This window comes from Diceros bicornis, chromosome 5, assembly GCF_020826845.1.
Source record: "Diceros bicornis minor isolate mBicDic1 chromosome 5, mDicBic1.mat.cur, whole genome shotgun sequence".
Taxonomy (NCBI): domain Eukaryota; kingdom Metazoa; phylum Chordata; class Mammalia; order Perissodactyla; family Rhinocerotidae; genus Diceros; species Diceros bicornis.
In genome coordinates, this window is record NC_080744.1 from 25,810,339 (window position 1) to 25,833,249 (window position 22,911).

At 38.5% G+C, this 22,911-nt stretch overlaps 1 gene segment (V, D, J or C); it reads right to left on the reverse strand.

Annotated features, from left to right (window-relative positions):
* Positions 1–19,688: 19,688 nt before the first annotated feature.
* On the reverse strand, positions 19,689–20,217 carry LOC131405285 (T cell receptor alpha variable 9-2-like). The segment is given in 2 exon segments: positions 19,689–20,023; positions 20,145–20,217. Coding segments are annotated over 2 exon segments (381 nt in total).
* Between the last annotated feature and the right edge of the window lie 2,694 nt (positions 20,218–22,911).

Consider the following 22,911-nt stretch of genomic DNA (forward strand, 5'->3'; position numbering starts at 1 on the left):
AACCACTAAACAAATAATCAAAACAAAATTACATATGATAAACAAAGAGAAAACTAGAAGAGTCATAAGAAAGAACAAACAAACTGAATTGGCAGTCCAAAACAAATGAGACAAAAAACAAAGGAAATGCAAAAGAACTGGAAAATAAGTGACAAAACAGCAACATTAAGCCCTCATATGTCAATAATTACCCTAAATGTAAATAGATTGAACTCTCCAATCAAAAGATACAGAGTGGCAGGATGGATTAAAAAGCAAGACCTGACAATATGCTGCCTCCAGGAAACACTTCTCAGTTCTAAAGGCAAACACAGGCTCAGAGTGAAAGGATGGAAGACAATACTCCAAGCTAATGGCAAACAAAAGAAAGCAGGTGTTGCCATACTCATATCAGACAAAGTAGACTTCAAGATAAAACAGGTTAAGAGAGACAAGGGAAATATATAATGATAAAAGGACACTCCACCAAGAAGACATATCAATTATAAATATATATGCACCCAACATAGGAGCACCAAAGTACATAAAGCAACTATTAACAAACCTAAAAGGAGACATTAACAACAACACAATAATAGTAGGGGATCTTAATACCCCACTTACATCAATGGGTAGATCACCCAGACAAAATGTCAATAAAGAAATAGTAGACTTAAATGAAAAACTGGACAAGATGGACCTAGTAGACATCTACAGAGCACTCCATCCACAAACAGCTGACTACACATTCTTCTTAAGTGCGCATGGAACATTCTCAAGGATAGACCATATGTTGGGAAACAAAGCAAGCCTCAATAAATTTAAGAAGATTGAAATCATAACAAGCACCTTTTCAGACCATAATGCTATGAAACTGGAAATGAACCATGAAAAAAACTGGGAATGTGACAAAAATGTGGAGATTAAACACATGCTACTGAACAACCAATGGATCATTGATGAAATTAAAGGAGAAATCAAAAACTATCTGGAAACAAATGAAAATGAAAATTTGCCATGCCAAATCATATAGGATGCAGCAAAAACGGTCCTGAGAGGGAAACTCATAGCGATACAAGCCCACCTTAACAAACAAGAAAAAGCCCAAATAAGCAACCTCAAACTACACCTAACAGAACTAGAAAAAGAAGAACAAACAAAGCCAAAGTCAGTAGAAGGAGAGAAATAATAAAAATCAGAGCAGAAACAAATGAAATTGAGACCAAAAAACAGGAGAAAGGATTAATGAAACAAAGAATTGGTTCTTTGAGAAGATAAACAAAATTGACAAACCCTTAGCCAGGCTTACTAAGGAAAAAAGAGAAAAGGCTCAAGTAAATAAAATTAGAAATGAAAGAGGAGAAATCACAGCAGATACCACAGAAATACAGAGGATTATAAGAGAATACTATGAGAAATTATATGCCAACAAATGGGGCAACAAAAGACCCCAAATAGCTAAAGCAATCCTAAGAAAAAAGAACAAAGCAGGAGGCATCAGAATCCCTGACTTCAAAACATACTGCAAAGCAATAGTAATCAAAACAGCATGGTACTGGTACAAAAACAGACACACAGATCAATGGAACAGAATTGTAAGCCCAGAAATAAAACCACACATATATGGACAGCTAATTTTCGACAAAGGAGCTAAGAACATACAATGGAGAAAGGAAAGTCTCTTCAATAAATGGTGTTGGGAAAACTGGACAGCCACATGCAAAAAAATGAAAGTGGATCATCTGCTATCGCCATTCACAAAAATTAACTCAAAGTGGATCAAAGACCTGAAGGTGAGACCTGAAACTATAAAACTCATAGAAGAAAATGTAGGCAACACACTATTTGACATTGGTCATAAAGGAATCTTTTTGGATGACATGCCTACCCAGACTAGGGAAACTAAAGAAAAAATAAACAAATGGGACTTTATCAGATTAAAGAGCTTCTACAAGACAAACGAAACCAGAATCAAGATCAACAGACAACCCACCAGCTGGGAAAGAATATTTGCAAAACATACATCTGACAAGGGGTTGATCTCCATAAAGAACTCACACAACCGAACAGCAAAAAAACAAACAACCCGATCAAAAAATGGGCAGAGGAAATGAACAGACAATTCTCCAAAGAAGATACGCAGATGGCCAATAGGCACATGAAAAGATGTTCAACATCACTAATCATCAGGGAAATGCAAATCAAAACAACACTAAGATATCACCTCACACCTGTTAGAATGGCTATACTCACCAAGACAAAAAACAACAAATGTTGGAGAGGATGTGGAGAAACAGGAACCCTCATACACAGCTGGTGGGAATGCAAACTGGCGCAGCCTCTATGGAAAACGGTACGGAGATTCCTCAAAAAATTAACAATAGAGATGCCCTATGATCCAGCCATCCCACTACCAGGAATCTATCCAACGAACCTGAAATCAACAATCCAAAGAGGCTTATGCACCCCTATGTTCATTGCAGCATTATTCACTATAGCCAAGAAGTGGAAGCAACCTAAGTATCCCTCAACTGACAACTGGATCAAGAAAATGTGGTATATATATATACAATGGAATACCACTCAACCATAAAAAAGACAAAATCATCCCATTTGCAACAACATGGATGGGCCTGGAGGGTATTATGTTAAGTGAAGTAAGGCAGAAAGAGAAAGACAAACACTGTATGATCTCATTCGTATGTGGAATATAAACCAACACATGGACAGAGAAAACTGTATTGTGGTTACCAGGGGCAATGGGGGTGAGGGGTGGGCACAAGGGGTGAAGGGAGACATATATATGGTGATGGACAAACAAAAATGTACAACCCAAAATTTCACAATGTTAAAAACTATTAAAACATCAATAAAAAATTAATTAATTAAAAAAATTTAATTTCAGTTTGGGGCTGGCCCAGCAGCGTAGTGGTTAACTTCGTGCACTCTGCTTTGGTGGCCTGGGCTTCACAGATTCAACTCCCAGGAGTGGACCAATGCAGTGCTCATCAAGCCATGCTGTGATGGAATTCCACATGAGAAATAGAGGAAGATGGGCACAGATGTTGGCTCAGGGCCGGTCTTCTTCAGCAAAAAGAGGAGGATTGGCAGCAGATGTAAGCTCAGGGCCTATCTTCCTCACCAAAAAAAAAAAATTAATTCTGGTTCAGCCATCTGGATTCTCTTGTTGGATAAATATGGTCCTACATCGTGAAGATAACTACCATTTATGTGAGTACACTGCTCTAAGAATTCCCTTACAGTGGCCTGGGAGAGCCAAGGTGGTGAATATAATTGGTATCTCTAAATGGCATGGAAACTCCCCTGTCCCTCTTGCTCTTTATCCTTCTTTGCAAAAGTTTTGAGTGTCATTAGGAAATGACTAGGAAAAAAGGCAAAGTTATAGCTACTAAAATGGTCATACCAATTTTGTGGCGGTGGAGAGAGAGCAATAACCCCGGCACCTGGGAAGGGAAACCTTAGATCATGGGAGCTGGGAAGGGTAGGGGATTCATGCTCTCTTTGAATGCAGATCCAGCAGTGCATCCAGCAACACAACCATACTGTCTGCTGGAGCCGAGCAACAGCTGCAGTTGGCAATCTGACCTGCTCTGATTTGTCATCGTCTTCCTCACTCTACAGAAATGTGAAAACAAAAACTCACGTGGATACGGCCTGTCCTGAACTATTCTGCTGTGCCTGATACAATCGATGGAAGATTCCCAACATGGATTCCCATCCCCCATATGTGCACAAACACATAAATCAGCACAAGCTTGTTTCAATCTGACTGGTACAAATGTATACGCCTCTGATGTTTAAGCAGTCTTCAGTTATGCCTCATGAATGGCTATCAAGGTTGCAAATACTTGGTAACACTGCTCAGATAGCTTAACTGACGTGATGTAATGCTGATTCTAATCAATTTTAACAATAAATCCCAAACTGGATTAACCTGGTATCCTTTTGAGTTAGATGTTTACATCTAGGGAGTAAGAGGCCACGGACCATCTTTCCATTGGGAACGGTGGTTGATTTTTGGTCTCTTTTTAGAAATTAAACCAAAGATCAGTGTGTCAGTCTAAATTCACATGCATGAATCATAATGAATATTACACTCCTCGTAGCTGTCTATATCCTTGGACTTATTCACAGTTTACTGAATCTAGGATCCTAGGAGGTGTGATTGAGGTTAGTGCTGCATATTGGTCTCATCCTGCTGCTTAGAGTTCTGCTAATAGTAGCTTTAATTAGATGTTGTTTGAAACAATTCAAATGGATTTAGTCTTAGTCTCTGTCAGCCAGATGAATCAGAATGGCTGATGGAGTGGCATGCTGATGAGAAAAATTTCTAGAAACAAACACAATATAGGACCATGCAGTTGTTATTCTTGAAAGAGAGTCCACTCTGAGTCTCTCACGCTCCTACGTATCTTGCTGGGTGTGCCAACAATGTAAGGCCAAGACCACTCAATATGAACCATTTCTCAGGGTTGTGCTTGCAGCAAAGAACCTTGAGGGATGAAGTAATGTCTTCTCTGAGACAAAGAGCAAGTTTGCTTACTGCTTGCTAAAAAAAAGCAGTGAATTCCCCAAGCTCTGTGTTCCTCAGCTATGACATAATCCCACTGCATGCACAGCATCTGTCTGCACCCATTACATCACCCTGTGAGACTTTAAAAGCAAGGGCAACTGAAGCAAATATGCCAATGTTCATGCTGCTTGCTATGCCATAACTGATAAAATCCTTTGTCTTGGAGCTGGAGTTTTGTGTCTTTACTGACAGAATCAAAGAAACAACAAGATTACTAGCTTGTAATAAGGGTCAGATCTGTGAGTTGGCAAATCCCCTCTCTGCCACCTTTGTAGATACTATAGTAAAGACCTGAATTCCTCTGAGAAAGATAAGTTTCCCAAAACTGGTCTAGAATGGACCTTTTTGAAGGATGTAATATATACCCCCATATGGGATTTAATTATTGTTTCTGATAAAATGCTTGAGCAATTTTCTGATATACTTTAATAAAATAAATATTCTTTCTGGGAAATTAGTGTTACACACTCAAATGACTATTAATCCTGTGAGGAATCTGATAACCAGTACACAGACAGTGGAACGTAGAATAATTAAGAACCAGTCCTTGACCATACCAGTGATCTTTAATCAGATTTTTTTTTAAATCTAGTCTCCTATGAAATGTCCCTACCAAGGCTAAATATTTGAATTTATTTCCCGAGGAGCTTTTCTCTTGCAGTAATTTGAAATAAAACTTTGACATGTACTTATAATTATTTGACTTGAAGTTACTTCTGTATTTTCCAAAATCTTTTGGATATGTGTTTTTTTTTTTCTTTTAGATATTTCACCATGGAGTTACTAGCCTTCAAGTTGACCCAGTTCATTTAGATCACACACGATAAGGTGAGGTCAATTCAGTGAAAACAGGCTGAGACCCTCAGCAAATCTAATTATTTGACATACTCCACTGAACAGAGGAAGGTTGCGATCTGAGTCTCGGGGTAAGGGCCAGAGAGAACAGAACTGCATCAGATAACCAAGCAAGGAGAACATACACAAAGTTAAGAGTTGCTAGGGTGGGAATGAGAAGAAGGGAAAAGGGAATGTGTGAGGAGGGACAAACAACATTCACTGTTCATTCATTTCTTCAGTAGATATTTCTTGACTGACTGCTCCAGATCAGTCACTATTCTAGGCACTAAAGACAAAGCTGTGAACAAAACAAACAGTACTTCTGACCTCATAGAGATTGTATTTTACTTGGAGGTATAGCAATGAACATAGTGACATATAAGTCAACAATATAACTGCATGTTATGGTTACTACTATAAGGGACATAACCGGTGTGGTGATAGAGAGTTAAGGAGAGGTCTATGAATGGCTTCATTAGTCAGAAAGACCAGCAGAAGTCAGAGGCTTTTTCTACAGTAAAGATATTTGAGCTGAGGCCTGAAAGATGAAAATGAGTCAGACTTGCCAAGATTTGGGGAATAGCATTTCAGAAGGATGAAAGAGTAAGACCAAATGTGGGAAAAGACATGGCAATTTCAGAAAAGAGAAAGGAGATCATTGTTGTTGCTCCACAGAGAGCCAAGGAACGAGAGTTAAAAGCTGAGATTGAAGGGTCAGGTGAGATTCAAAAATTATGCAGAACCTCGTATATCACAGCCTGGAGTTTGTACTTTATTCTAGGAGCAGTAGAAAATCATTGAAGCATTTCGGGCAAGAAGAGACAACTTTTGATTTACACTTTAAAAAATCACTCTGGCTACCAGTTAGACTGGTGCTTCTGAACATTTAAGTGATAGAATCACCTGGGGATCTTGTTAAAATGCAGATTCAAATTCAGTCAGTCTAGGGTGGAGCCTGAGATTCTGCACAATTTCCAATACTGCTAGTTCACATTTTGAGTAGCAAAGATATGGGGAATGCATTGCCTTGAGAGAAAAGAGACCAGTTAGACGGTAGCTTGGATCAGAACAATGTTTTACAAACTTTGCTTAGTATATCTTATTTTATGAAAGAATATTTATTCTTAATCTGTGTAATGTACTCCAATGTTTTCTAATTTTATTTACTTTTTAATGGCAATATGTGTAACCTCACGTTAAAGGAAAAGAAAATTAAAACACTGAGAAAATTTTCACTTTGTAAAGTGGAAACTACTTTAAAATAATGACATCCATAATTGGTAAAGTGTTGGAAAATCAGCCTCCTCATATGCTCCTGTTGAGGTCGCAGCTTGGTGAAAAATTCTTCAGGGAAATCAGACACCCACTGTCATGTGTTTTCCCCTATACAAGCAATTCCATTTCCATTAAAACTGCAGTTTTAATGATGTTCGTGAAAAAAAGTCTATAATACTGGATAATAGGAAACAATACCAAAATGTGATTAGTTAAAAAAAAATCTATATAATGGCAACCAGGCAGTCATTTAAAATTATACTCTCAATATGTGTTTCCTGGCATGGAAATACCTACAATATAATACTGAGAGAAATAGTATGATAATAAATACCAGGTACATTATAAGCCTTTTTCACAGAAAAAATTAGCTGCATATGTGCACAAAAAAATTTGAAAACTGGTAATATTAACCATTTCTAGGTCATGAAATTATGAGTGTTCTATATTTTTCTGAGTGTTTATATCTTCTAACTAATCTAAAATTAACATGTATAATTAACTAATAAAATTTTTAATTTAATTTAAATGTAAAACACACAATTCCTTCCCCCAAACTCTGGATCCTACTTTGCATCTGCAGTGGAAGAAGCAATTGATAATTGGTCAGAATTTCTGGGTTCTACTCTTAGCTTCCATTTTGCTATAAATGATGCTTGAGTAAGGGATGCAATGCCTGTAGAGCCTAATTGTTTCATCTATTAAATGAAGGGCATAGGCTGAATCAGTATTTCCTAAAGTGTGATTGATAAAGGATGTATGTTAGGCAGTACACAGATTAAATTTTTAATTGTTACACATGTGATATTTTGGTTTGTAATAGAAATAATTATAACCAGCGCATCAAATACATGGTTTCACAGATAGTATCAGTTAAAACAAGAATAATTATTTACATAGTTATTTTTAAAGTCTATTTCATATAAAGGTCAATTTAACATTAAATTAGTAAATAATGTTGTAAGTGGTACACAGATATAGAAAAATATGATGAAGATTATGATCAACTGAGTAAAATGCTGCTGGTGAGGGTACAACTTCATGAAAACTTGCTTCGAGGACTAGGATCCTGAGCCATGAAGAAGTCTGCCCTCTTACAGTGAAGGGCACAGGAGTGGAAGGGAATAGGTGGGCAAACAGGACCAGAATCAGTTCAATCTGAATTGAGGAATGAAAATTCAATAGTAACAAAAGGAAATTTAATGCAATATAAGTTCAGATTCATCACATAAGGGAGATAATTATCCTTCACTTCTGTTTGGAGACAGAGACTGTAAAGAAAATTCCCTCCATAAATAAAGAAAACACCTTTATTTCACTCCCACCCACAAGGCTAGACCTGTGTTATGAGGTCCAGCTGCAGAGTTGTGGTACAGACGGCAGGTGCTTGGAGAACACTGTGGGGCAAAGCACAAAAGTAGTCAGCTGAATCTCCAGGATGAGAGTCTGGGATATGCAAAACCCTACAGAACTTGTCATTTCCAAGCAGTTCCTTCAAATTTTTGTCTGCCTGCACTTTCTGGCTTTATTGAATTAAAGTCAAAGGTACAAGTCCTTTCCCAGGATCCTGACTGAACCAATAGAAGTGGTAAATTGTTTTCTTTTGATAAATACAGTTAAGAATGATACGTGCTCTCTTCTGGATACTCAGGTATGAAGGACTGTCCTCCAACGTGTATGGGCTGCTCACCCATTTAAACAGAGAACAACAGACAAAGGAGATTCATTAGTGCTTACTCTTTTTTTGAAAGAATGTATTTCCTTTTTACAATTCCCCAGGTAAGCATGGTAGCTCTAGCCACTCTTCTATAACTGTCAGATTTACGGAGAAGATTACTAGGATCTGCTCTTTTTATTCATATCTCCAACGCCCACTAACTCACAGCACAGCTGCCAAAAGAAGATCATGAATGAAACTCCCAAGAACTTCTCCATTTTTCTCTTCCTTGGACTCATGAGGACTCAGATTGGAATCTGAGAGCCCTCAGACACTACCAAGAGAAATAACTTGTTTATCTGAGTGAGTGTTCATACTTCTGTTGTCATAAGAAGCTGACAGACTCCTCAGCCAACCAGAAATTAGATCCATTCCCCTGTGCACATATTCACTCAGCCACTCCTGCTCTCTGAAGAGGTAACATGGGAAGAGGACCATGTCAGGACCACGTGCAGATTAGTTGGAGAGCTACACCTATTGTTTGGCCCCTATATAGATTCCTATATAGGAATCTAGTTATTGACACTGTAGTTCAGTATAATGATCTTATATCTGAGGTCTTATCCATAGAGCTTATGTGGATTCATCTTACAATTTACATTAAAAAATATAAATCAGAATATAGAGGGAATAAATTGTCATTTTTCTGTGCATAACACCTAAGATAAAGAAACCCAACAAGAAATCCATAACGGTCTGTTCAGATAATTGGGGGAGGGGGGCTGGCCCCATGGCTTAGCAGTTAAGTGCGCACGCTCTGCTACTGGCAGCCCGGGTTTGGATCCCGGGCATGCACCAACGCACTGCTTGTCCAGCTGTGCTGAGGCGGTGTCCCACATACAGCAACTAGAAGGATGTGCAACTACGACATAGAACTATCTACTGGGACTTTGGGGAGAAAAAGGGAAAAAAAAAAGGAGGGGGATTGGCAATAGATGTTGGCTCAGGGCCGGTCTTCCTCAGCAAAAAGAGGAGGATTGGCATGGATGTTAGCTCAGGGATGATCTTCCTCAAAAAAAAACAAAAACAAAAACAAAAAAAACCAGATAATTGGATAGCATAAGGCCAATGTGGAATAAAGGGAGACTCCCAGCCATAACCATAAGAAAACAACATAATCAATAGTGGGAGAGTGAGACTTAAGCTTTAACCTATACTTAAAATTTTCTTTTTTTTTTCTTGAATTATCTTCACTGCCTCACCCCATCTATATCCAAGAATAACCACCATTAGCTGAAAAATTATTTTCTACTAATTCTATTCAATCTTCTAATTAATTTAATTTAATGTGATCCTTATAACTATGTGATGAGCTATATGTTATTATACATGATTAAATGCAGGTGCTCAAAGTTTAAGTAATTTTGTCCAAAGTCACGTCATTTAGTAATGCGGGACTTCAATGTCTGTGCCTTTAATCACCACACAAAACCTCCAGTCACTGAAAGCAAGCAAGGGAAATGCCTACATTAGAAAATAAACTTAACAGTATATTTCTGTAAAAGAAGGTGAACACCCTAGACAAATCTAGATTCAAGCCTCATAAGGAAGGTCTTTTGGTGTCTGCATTCCTGTTTTTTCACTTATAATGTGTTTAATAAATAATTGTATAATGAATAAATTCAATGTGTGCCTGTTAGAACAATTAAGAATAATAAAAATAAAAGTCTTATTTTACTTTCACTTATTCCTTCTTTGACGTTTTTCCTTGCTTTAAGTCAATCTCAGTTTCTGACCTATATTATTTTCCTTCTCTGTAAAGATCTTCTTTTAATAACTATTTCAAGGCAGGTTTATTGGCAACAAATTCTCTCAAGTTTTGTTTGCCTGAGAAAGTCTTTATTTCTCCCTCACTTTTGAAGGATGATTTCACAGAGTATAGAATTCTAGGTTGGTTTTTCTTTTTTCTCCCCAAACCTTAAATATTTCACTCTCCTCTCTTCTTGCTTGCATGGTTTCTAAAATAAGATAGATGTAATTCTTATCTTTGTTACTCTACAGGTAGGGTGTTTTATCCCTCTCGCTTTGTTCAGGATTTTTTTTTTTGCTACCGTTGCTTTTCTATGTTTGAAAATGATACACTTTTGTTGTTGTTGTTGTTGTTGTTTTGGCATTTATTCTGCGTGGCGTTCTCTGAGCTTCCTGGCTCTGTAGTTTGGTGTCTGACATTAAATTGGGGAAATAATCAGTCATTACTGTTTCAAACATTTCTTCTGTTCCTTTCTCTCTTTCTTCTCTGGTGTTCTCATTAAGCATACGTTACACCTTGTGTAGTTGTTCCACATCCTTGTACATTCTGTTCTGTTTTCTTCAGTATTTGTTCTCTTTGCTTTTCAGTTTTGGAGGGTTCTGTTGAGATATCCTCAAGCTCAGACATTCTTTCCTCAGCTGCTTCCTGTCTACTAATAAGCCCATCAAATACATTCTTCATTTCTGTTACAGTGTTTTTGATCTCTTGCATTTCTTGTTGGATCTTTCTTAGGATCTCCATCTCTCTGCGAACATTGCCCATCTGTTCTTGCATGCTGTCTATTTCATCCATTAAAGCCCTTAATATCAGTTGTTTTAAATTCCCAGTCTGATAATTCCAACATCCCTGCCATACCTTCTTGATGCTTGCTTTGTTTCTTCAAATTGTATTTTTTGACTTTTGGTATGCGTTGTAACTTTCTGCATACTCAGACATGATGTACTGGATAAAAGGAATTTCTGAAATAGCCTTTAGCAATGTGGTGGTGAGGTGGTGGGGAGGGGAAGTGTTCTAGGGTCCTACGAATAAGTCTCAGTCTTTCATTGAGCCTGTACCTCTGAACTGTGAACTTCAAAATTGTTTCTCTGTTTTTTTTTTCTCCTCCATCAGGAGAGACAGGAAGCCTAGAACCAGCTAGAGTTGGATATTTCCCACCCTGCAGGGCACTTAGGCCCTGATAATACCCCAGCAGGTTAGGTGCTGGCTAACCAGTTTCCCCTAAGAGCGGGCCTTGTTAAGAACAGGTGCTCTGTTGCATTTCAAAATAATTTCTCTCCCCAACCCCTCCGCTGCCAGAAGCATTGGGGTGTTTTTCTCCAATATTTTTTGTGGACACTTGGTTGAACACCTGGAGGTAAATCTCACAATACTGTAGGGGCCCCTGTGACTGTGTGCCCTGGAGTTTTTAACTCTCAGACTTGTCCACACTGGGCCTCCAGCAACTAATCAATTAAAGTTCAGGTTTTCCTACTCTGGCACTGGTTCCTACTGTACTTTCTGCTTCTGAGTGTCTACTCCAATAAGCTGCACCTCACTGTTTTTGCTATCTATCTCGCCAGTCTTGGGGACAGCAGTTTGTCCTGTGTCTTCCTCCTCTACAGATCCAAGAACAGTAGATTTTTCAGTCTGTTTAGATTTTTACTTGTTGTTAGGACAGTTTGGTGACTTCAAATCTCCTTACAGGCAGAATGAGAAACCAGAGCTCCCCTAGTTTTTGTTTTTTAATAACCTTTGTTTTGAAATAAGCAGAGCCTGTGAACTATAGAAAATTAGAAATACAGACAAAGAAAGATACAAAAATAAAAATAATCGTACCACCCAGAGATGACAATTTTTAGTTCCTTAGTAAATATCCTTTGTGTTTTTCTCAGTTATCTGCCTTTCAAATAAATATTTATCTCATCTAATTCTCAAACCATATTTAAATTTCTCTAATTGTCCCAAGAAAGAATATCACAGTTAGTTTGTGTAATCTAGGACTACATGTAGCATCTACGCATTCTGTCCCTTGTGTCTCTTATCTAGACTACTAAGTGTTGAAAAGCCTGGCAGATGTCCTGCTGCCTCAGAGTGACTGTGCCTGCCAGTATCATTCTGATGTAACAGTCTGAGCAGTGATGTTCTCCAAAGGAGCAGTTGAGGGAGGCAATAAAAGACTTGACACAACATCTGGAAAGGTGCCTTGATGCGGAGCATGGATAAAGTGGTAAGGCAGATCTGTCACAGAACGCTTTCTAAGATCTTGAATAGCCTTTAAAAAAGGATTAAAAACCTTTCAGGGGGAAGGAAACTTATCAGATATTGTCATCAGCCCCATCAGCTGATTGCTTTTCCACTTAGTCTACATTCTACTGATGACTAGATCCTAGACAGAGCTGATCTCTCCCTTTCAACCAAAATTATCATCTACTCAGCAGCAGTAATGCAACATGACAGTCTTACCCTTGGGAATAGCCAGATGTAACAGTTAACTTTATGTGCTGAGTGAGGATATCTTTGTGCTATACAGACATATAGGCTCAAGTTGAAACTCAATCATGTCTGAGAGAGATGTACTAGCTCACTTGTGAAATTACATACAACATAAAAAAATAATTCTCCTCCTTCACCTCTTAAGCCTCCTTGACAACCTCCAGGGGCAGGTTTGGGTACTTGCTGCAAGTGCTTGGGGAGCACAATGCACCCACCACATAGATGGAGAAGGCTGGATCACTGAGCTGGGTGGCTGTGATGTGCAGGGAGCTGCACATGGTGGTTGTATCCAGAGTTGCTATGTACCTTCCATTTGACTTTCTGCTCTCACTGTAAATCATGGTTATCAGAGGAATGAGACTTCTTCCAGTGTCTTGTTTGTGCCATCTTCAGTTGTTAAAGGGACTCACTGTATAATTGTGTTGAAATGTGAAGTTCTCTCTCTCCAGAATGATTAGGGATGGAGGACTCTGTTCCACTTGGTTTTTGACACCCATCCATATTCACAAAGCAAAGTGACATTCCAGAGGCAGATCATGCATGCTTAATTATTTTTAATTTGCATTCCTTCCCTCTTTCTATAATGCATCCCAGGTGAACTATAAAATGGCCCCAGTTTCTTCTCTTGCCTACCCCAATGAAATACACCTTTGTGGAAAATCCTTGAAAAATGTTCCCTGGACTTCCTATGTCAACCTGGGTAAAACTCTTCATTAACTTACAACAAGAATCAAGCAGTAAAACCACCAAGGAGATCCTCAGATGCTTCTCCATTTAACTTCTACGCAGGGCTGCCCCCCAAAGCTGGCTTGTCTGCTCAACATCTTTTTTTTTTTTTTTTTTGTGAGGAAGATCAGCCCTGAGCTAACATCCGTGCTAATCCTCCTCTTTTTGCTGAGGAAGACCGGCTCTGAGCTAACATCTATTGCCAATCCTCCTCCTTTTTATTTTCCCCAAAGCCCCAGTAGACAATTGTATGTCATAGATGCACATCCTTCTAGTTGCTGTATGTGGGATGTGGCCTCAGCATGGCCAGAGAAGCGGTGCGTCGGTGCGCACCCGGGATCCGAACCCGGGCCGCCGGTAGCGGAGTGCGCGGACCTAACCGCTAAGCCACAGGGCCGGCCCCACATCTATTTTTTTTTAACATTAAATAAAAGGATTCTCAGGGTTTATGCCCAGCCGATCAGAGAACACATGCCCAGTCAATCAGAGACCAGATTTTGCTATCTTATACACAATCATATCTACAGGCAGTGCCAGTGCAAACACTGCCATCTTGGGGTCAGAGCTACAGTTGCTCAATACCTCTGATTAAGCTTCTGGCTAGGTTTCCTCCTGTTTACAACCTGATATAGAATATAAGCCCCTATATGTCTGTATAATCACAGTAGATTAGTACTTAAAACATGTTTGAAGACCTCAGTCTGAATTCTGGCTGTATGTGATATTAGATAAGACAGTCAAGCCTCAGCGTTCTTATATGAAAACAGACATAGTAGCACTTACCTGACAATTGTTGTAAGATTTAAAAGATATGATGCAGACTGTCAGCAAGATGGCAGAGTAGAAAGCCCTAACTCTCTTTCCTCCTCAGAAACACTGATTTAACAATGGTATTAGTACCAAACTACCTTGCAGAGAAATTCAGAATCCAGCTAAGAAATAAAAGCACCTCAGAGGAACACAAACTGAAAGCAGTCACAATTATACAGGTTAGAAGAGCAATTTCACTTTACCCACATCAGTTCCTCTACCAAATCAGGTTAGCTCAGGACAAATAAGATACCCTAGGCCCATTATTTCTCCCATGGGGGTGGGAGAGGGAGAGGGGAGGGAGTGAGATTGGAATGTGCACCTGGCCTCCTTCCTCTCAGGGTGCCCTCTCTGGGGCTGAATTCTATCTCATCTCATACTGAGCACTGAAGGACAAGCAAAGCCCAATCCCTTGAGACAGTAAGGAACAAAGAAAGGGGAAGGACATCCCCTTACAGCCAGTGCTGCTCTGTGAGGTTGAAGGAGCAGAAGTGAGATTTTTCCTCCACAGGGAGGGAGGAAGCAAAGAGGGCCTTATCCCCAGCATTTCAGAGTTCCCTCTGTGGAAATGGTTTCTATCTTGCCTCAGACCAAGTGCTGGACCAGTAGAGCTTGGTCCTTTGGGACAACTAGGAATGAAGGAAAGGAGAGTGGAATATTCTATAACCAGCACTGCTCTGTAAGAGTGGGAATAGGTGCAGAAATGAGGTTTAACCTCCACAAAGAAGAGAAGGAAGCAAAGAGCTCTTACATGCAATAATTCAAAGAACCCTCCATGGAGCTGGTTTCTACTTCACTTCATACTCAGCACTGAACGACTAGCAGAACTTTGTCCTCTGGGACAGCTAGCAACAAAGAAAAGGGGCAGGTGTGATATTAAAGCTGGCACTGCACTGCAAGACTGGGAAAGTGTATAGAACTGAGGTCTTTCCTCCAATAGAGAGAGCAGGAAGCAAAGGTGACCTTGTCTAGCCTCTCAGTGCACTCCCTGAGGTGTTGGTCTCTATCTTGTCTCATATTGAGCACTGCTGGCTAGTGAAGGTCTCTCCCAGTCAAAACCAGACCATGAAGACTGGGAGAGATAGGTGATTCTTCAAATGCTCAAGAAACAAAGCAAACCTATGAGGAGCACAAAGAATAAAAAAAAAATTGATACAATCAAAGGAAAAAATAGATCTCCAGTAACCAACCAAAAGAAATGGAAATCTGTGAATTGCCTCACAAAGAATTAAAAATGGTCATCTTAAAGAAGTTCGATGAGTTACAAAAGAACCCAGGTAAACAACTAAAGAAATCAGGAAAACAATACATGAACAAAGTGAGAAGTTCAACAAAGGCATAGAAGCAATAAAAGGGAACCAAACAGAAATACCGAAGCTGAAGAATACAATGCTGAACCGAAAAATTCACTAGAGGAGTTCAAAATCAGACTTGATCAAAGCAGAATAAAAATTGGTGAACTCGAAGAAAAGCCATTTGAAAGTATTCAGTCAGAGGGACAAAAGAAAAAAGCAAAAAGAGTAAAGAAAGCCTAATAATAATAAGAGGAAAGGCAGAATATTTGAGGACAGATGCTGCCAAGGGGTAAGTTCAAAAGTTTGTGAAAATTATCTTCTTACTGCTTTTATTTTCTCAGTGAAATGGGAAGCCAATGAACAGTTGCAAGTGGAGATATATCAGGATTTACTGCAAGTTTGAGATATAGTGCGCAGAGAGGTGGAAAGCAAATGAATGGAAAATGATATACCACGAAACACTTAGCAAAAGAAAGCTTGTATGTTATATACATGTGAAACAAACGAGGCTTTCAGAATAGAATTATTAAAGATGAAGAAGGTGTGATGGTTAATTTTATGTGTCCACTTGGCTAGGCCATGGTACCCAGATATTTGGTCAAATATTTGTTTAGAAGTCATTGTGAAGGTATTTTTTAGATGAGATTAACATTTAAATCAGTAGACTTTGAGTAAAGCAAGTTACTCTCCATAACGTGAGTGGGCCCCATCCAATCAGTTGAAGGTCTTAAGACAAAAATATTGACATCCTGGAGGTAGAAGGAATTCATCGTCCAGGCTGCCTTTGGATGTGAGCTACAATATTAACTGTTCCCTAGGTCTCCAGCCTGCTTTCCAGCCCTGCAGAATTTGGACTTTCCAGTCCCCACAGTTGATAAGCCAACTCCTAAAATCTCACCCTCTCCCTCTCTCTCCACACACACACACATACACACACACATCCTGTTAATCCTTTTCGTTCTGTGTCTCTGGAGAAGCCTGACTAATACAGAGAGTTTTTAAAAAATAATAAAGAGATTTCATATCCAAAAACATCACAGTCTTAAATTTGTGTGCATCTAAATAATATAGATGCATTGCTTGTAGGTTTTATTTACTTTTGTGAGGAAGATTTGCCCTGAGCTAACATTCATTGCCAATCTTCCTCCCTATTTTCCTTGCCTGAGAATGAATAGCCCTGAGCTAACATCCGTGCCAATCTTCCTCTACTTTGTATGTGAGATGACTCGACAGCACAGCTGACTAGTGGTGTAGGTCCATGCCCAGGATCCAAACCCACGAACCCGGGCACCAAAACAGAGCACGTGAAACTTTAACCACTCAGCCACAAGGCCAGCCCCCGATAAAGTGACTTTTAAGTGTTGATGTTGATATTGTAGCCTGAAGACATGGTTGATTACTCAGAGACACTTAGTTCAGGGAAGGACAAAAACACAGATTCAGTCCAGCAAACTAAGAGAGAGAGCTGAGAGGAGAAGAGAGGGGGTCACTATGTTTGAAATACAATCTAGTCTCAACAACACTCTCAAGAGAGGCAATGATCGGTATTACAATGGATTTTTACAAACTTCGTGAAGAAGCATATGTGGTAACAGAAAAAATTTAAAAATTTCTCCAAAGCAATGACAGGATCTAAAACACTGAACCAGCAGCAGATTTCAAAGCATGTCCGGTAGTTGAGATTCTTCTGAACTCTAAACCCAGTTTCAATTATTTAATTTGTCATCTTCAAGAAGAAAACAGAAGATGCAAAGTTGCCCGTGTTCTCCAAAGTGGGTCGTCTCCTTCCCATTCTCGTGGACCATTTGTGAGCATGTGTCAGCTACTGTGTCTGGGTCTCCTCAATCCAAAACAACCAACAGAGTTGGGAAAATAGGCAGATAGTTCACATCGCCTGAGGTGACATCTCACTACACATGTGGTGAAGTAATGGAGTGGGTTTACCCTCCCTCCTCCCCTAATGGCATCTCTTCCGTTCAGATCATTTTCTCTGTATTTATTTCTAGCCAATCCCTAGCATGGGCCTGGGGTTGGCTGGATCTATATTCCTTACATATCCAGTAAGCTTTTGGCATGAAGCACCATGAATATTAAGTGTAAATTTTGGATGAAAAAACAATTTCTAGATTCAAAATCTTCATCAGGAAAAAACAAAACAAAACAAAACAAAACAAGACAAAGGTAACATTTAAAACCAATGAAGAAAAATAAGTTATTCAGAGTGGATGTTGAGTCTTGGTAGCTGCCTCAAAATAAACAAACAAAAATTAAGGATAGTAAAAAGCCTTGAACCTCAACCTCACTTCTTATACACACACACCTACACACACACACACAGGTACACACACAAATCCAGACTAAAGATTTAAAGACGAAAATACTTTGAGAGAAACTAAAGAAAATAGGAGTTAAAATTTTATCATTTTAGAGTGCTATGGATTTTTAAACAGGACATGTAACTCAGAATTCATAAAAGAAATTTTGGTACCTTTACTACATAATCTTTTTAAAATTCTGAATGGCAAAAAAAGACCATGAATAAAGTCAAAAGGATAATAATAAACTTTTAGAAAAGACACATATATATGACAATCATACGACAATTTTCTTAATATAGAGAACGTTCTTTAAAATCTATATTTAAAAGACAAAGATGGACAATTTATAGGAAAATATACAAGGTTTTTAAATATATGAAATGAACCTCCATTTCATTCATAATTAAAGAAATTACTAAAAATAAAAGAAAGTTTAACTGATAAGCAAAAGTCAAAAACCTTAGTAAAACACAATGTTTGGGGAAAATAGATATTCTGCTCAGTCTCCACTATTGGGTATATATTAATAAAATATCTAGAACACAATTTGGTTGAACCATATAGACTACTATGAGTATGTTCTTTTCTTGAATAATACTTTACTTTCCCTGAAGTGAATAATTAATTATTATATTTTTCTATTTTAATTATCTTTACTGTTTTACTTTTTTATATGCTGTTCCTCAGTTCATCAATGACTAACTTTGAATGTTCTGCTGGGGTTGGGAAGTAATCATTGCTTGTTATATGGGCACTGGTAGAGAACATGGGTGGTCTGTTACTATATATTTTCTCATTCAGTCCTCCTATTTTCATCCTCCACTCCCCCTGCCCAAATGTTCTCAAAACACACAAACACAGACACACACACAGCACCATCTACCTCAAATTATTCAAACGTAATTGATGCTTCTGATTCCTAAACCCTTCCACGAGGGTATAGCACACATCGTGGTGCTTCTTGTTGGCTTCTCACACTAGATCCAGGATTCTTATTTATTTGATCTGCTACGTAAGTTTCAACTTCTCCATATATGGCACACCCTCTAAAATTTTGTTGACATCATTGTCTGCTGTCATCTCCTTTTCTGTTCTTTTTGTGGGTTTATGCACTTTTCAATATCTTTACTATCGTTTTAATAGGGTTTCATGGTTTACAGGGATGAATATGCATGCTTAATCTTCCATTGGCACTGCAAAACTATCTCACTTGAGGCCTTGTAAGAAAGCCAACAGATCTATGTACTGACCAGGAATAAGATGAGGGGCACCGTTAATGATTTAGATATGTTATTTCTCCAATTATGTTTCTGCCCCTCCCCTTCTTTTTGAATCTCACCCTATGCCTAGCATCTGATTTACTGAAAAAGAAATCAGGATAAAAGTTCCTTTCCTCTCTTTTCATTGCTGTTACTTGTGAGATTCTGTTCGCCCTCTTTTCTTCTCTTCCCTTCTTTCTCTATTAAGAACCATGGCTTTTTGAGGTTGTAGGTCTCCTATCATCTCTCCTGCCATACTCTGTCAGGAAGACATTATGCAGACATTACCATCTCTGGCACACTTTGGCTCTCTAAAAGTATAATAAGACACAGTAATACCTGCCAGAATGGCCTGGAACTACTTGTGGGGATGGATTTTGACTACAAGGATGAGCACAGACCACTTCATTCTTTGTGTGGTTTTACTTTGAAATTACTTTGATCCTGAAAGAGCAACTATTGGTGTCAGATTCTGTTTTCAATTTCACTAATGAAGAGTTGGGTATAGGGAAGCTTCACTTCTTATTCTTAAGCTCTAGCCATTTGTATGATTTTGTATCAACCAGAGACTGCGGGACAAACAGCCATAGATTATGCTGAACCCAGAGTGGATCAAACAGTCAGAGACGGTCAGCAACCAGGCCCCTTGTTGCTGCTCAGAGTTTGCGCTCAGCTCCCCCTGCATCTCCTGTCACTGTGTCACCCAGAGCACAGTAGTACACAGCGGAGTCTGACTCTTGGACTGAGGCCTTCTCCAAGTGGCAGGAGGTGGTTTCTTTATTGTATGTAGCTTCAAAACCTTTGTTGCTTTGCTTCTCGTCGGGCTTTGTGGCTCTCAGGAGGAGCTGTGGACCTTCTCCAGGGTAGTGAACATACCAGAAAAGAGTGGGGTACCCTGTGGTTGAATAAGTACAGTTCATAGTCAGAGAAGCCCCTTCTGAGAGTATCACTGGGCCTTCCATCTGGGTCACTGAGTCTCCATAGGTTTGTCCTGGGGAAAAATAAGAGATCTGTGTCACCTTGGGCATAAAGCTCTGGGATAAAATTATGGTTAAACGTTTTGCTGACGTAACAGAAGAAAGAATCCACATTTTAAGAGGGATTTTACTTACCAAGCATTAAGAGTACCACAGTCACTAAGCCTGGAGCAGAGTTCATTTCTAGAGTGTAGTCTAAATAATGTTCTTGATTCTTAGCGTGAAGAAATGTTGAAGTCACAGTGAAATGAAATTTTGAAGTCTACGTTTCACTCAGGAAATGAGTTTGTGTTAGGAACCTGCACCCCCTGGTGGACAGGGACTGAAATGGGTGCATGTTTCCTAGACTCCTCCGAAAATGAGAAATATATTCTCATCTCTGACTTTATTTATGAAGCATAAGTAGTCTTCAGGTGGCACTTAGAAACCTGAACAACGATTGTCATAACCTCTCAGGTCTATTTTGTTCTTAGGACCCCACTTGACATGGAAGTTCTTTAACAGAGCATCCCAGGGTATTTCTGTAGCTGAAAAGATAACAATTTTCTTGAGCTTCTTAATACAATACTTTATATTCTCATGTATCCATTGTGGGCCAGCCTATAATTCATTGAAAGTCAGAAGAGAGTTTGAGGTTGAATGCCGAGGAAGTAATAAGAAGCCAAAGCATTATTGAGTGATTTTGTGTTTTGTAGCACTGTACCCCAATATATAAAACACTGGTTGACAATTATTATGTGCTCACTAAGTGTTTGTTAAATTAAACAAAAATAATAAATAAACAGTCTTTGATTGAAGATTCACTACTATTGGAAATGCAATATTTTTTCGGTCCTAAAATAATATTAATCATAAGGAATGGTATCTTTTTAACAAAAGTTTTTTAGGAGAAAAGTTACACTATCTTATCAATAGTCAAATATTCCTGAATTTCAGAATCATTAAAAAGTGAAAATATGAATCCTAGACAGAAAAAACTCATAACCGAAGTTACAAAATCCCTGTGAAATGAACTGAGATCCATATCTTATCATGCCACCGTATTGGTGGCTCCAAGATAAGACAGCTAACCTATGTGAATCAGGCAACGAATCCTATCTTATACTTTCAATGGCTATCTAGCCTCAAAGATGCTTTCTCCTGAGGTCTGTCTGCTATATTTTGTTGCCAAACTTTAATCAAATAATTTTTCCCCACGTGGTAGGGAACCTAGAAGGTATGGATTTGCATCAAAAACCTGGGACATAATTTAAGACCCTCTTCTTTCTCAGCTTTTCAAATTGTTAAAGACGTATTAGCTGATATTAACAACAGCTGATAGAAGAATTGATGTGTAACTGATTTAAATTACAGATTCTGGGATCCCACTATTAATTTCAAGACCAATTTTCCAGGATTGAGACCCACTAAGTTGTAATTTTTAAAATCTCCCCAGGTTGTTTTGTTGCACCCAGCGCAATACCAGCTTACAGATTTCCTTTGTGATAATTGTCCTAGACCAAGACAGTCTTCAAAGATAAGGGAGAAAGGTCTAAGATCAGCTGGGAAAAAGCCCCCTAACTACACAAATATTAAAAAAACTGATTATTTTCTGTGAAGTACCAGCAGCAAAAGCAAACACTTCTTTAGCTCCCTTTTTATGAACATTTGTTTTAGAAAACAAAACAGAAAACCTCTGACCATTATCAGGGTATAGTTCTGGAGAAGGACATATCTTTCTGTAAGGCCTTGTGAACATTTATCCCTAGACACGTAGATGGAAGCTTTGCTCCGTCTGTTTCCTGTAGTTCTCTCTCCACGGATTCAGATCAAGAGACTTCATGAGTCCAGAGTCAATGTGTGAGTAGTTTGAGATAGTATGTTAAAAGGTTCTTTATGCAAATGGCACTAAGAAAAATTAGTTAAATAATTGAAGGTTTGGCTCTTTCACCAAAAGAGGAAAGAAAACATTATAAAGGATACACAAATTACAGTTCAGGAGCTCACCACCAGGCAGTAGCATGAGCATTCCTTTCAAACCAATCATTAGGCGACTGACTTGAGCAATGCAGTGTAGCAAGAGTGACAAACTCTTCTAGGCTTTGGTGAACCACCAGGGTAGCAAAATTTCATTCATGACCAGAGATCACTCTCACTCTCTGTTCCTTGTAATTTGCTTGTGATAAAGGAGTCTAGAGTATAGTTGTTCAAAGTAGCCAATATAAATGTTTTTTAAAAATTTTAAAATAGAATTACCATATGCTCCAGCAATTCCACTTCTGAAGATATACTGAAAAAAATTTAAAGAATTTGGGTGTATATACAAAATATCAAGATATTTATGTATCCACGTTTCCATCAAAAGTTGGAAACAATCCAAATATCCATCAACAGATGAATGGATAAACATAGTGTGGTGTATACATACACTGGAATATTATTCAACCTTAAAAAGGAAGGAAATTGTGACATATACTACAATATGGATGAACCTTGAGGACATTATGCTAAATGAAATACATCACAAAATGACCAATATTGCATGTTTCCAATTATACGAGGTATCTAAAGTAGTCAAACTCATAGAAAGAGAAAGTAGAATGGTAGTTACCAGGAGCTGGAGGGACAGAAGAATGGGGGGTTATTGTTTAATACGTATAAATTTTCAGTTTTTCAAGATGAAAAGAGTTCTAGAGATGGATGGTGGTGCTGGTTGAACGATGTAAATGTACTTAATACCACTGCATTGTACACTTAAAACTGTTAAAAAGGTAAAATTAAAAAAAATAATTTAAGCTAAACCTTTTATGATTTCTACTCTATACATCTGCTTTCGAATTCAGCTATAAGAGGGAGTTACAATACAAGATCACTTATCAACCATCCATTACCACTCAAATTTTAAGGGACTAGGAAAATGTTA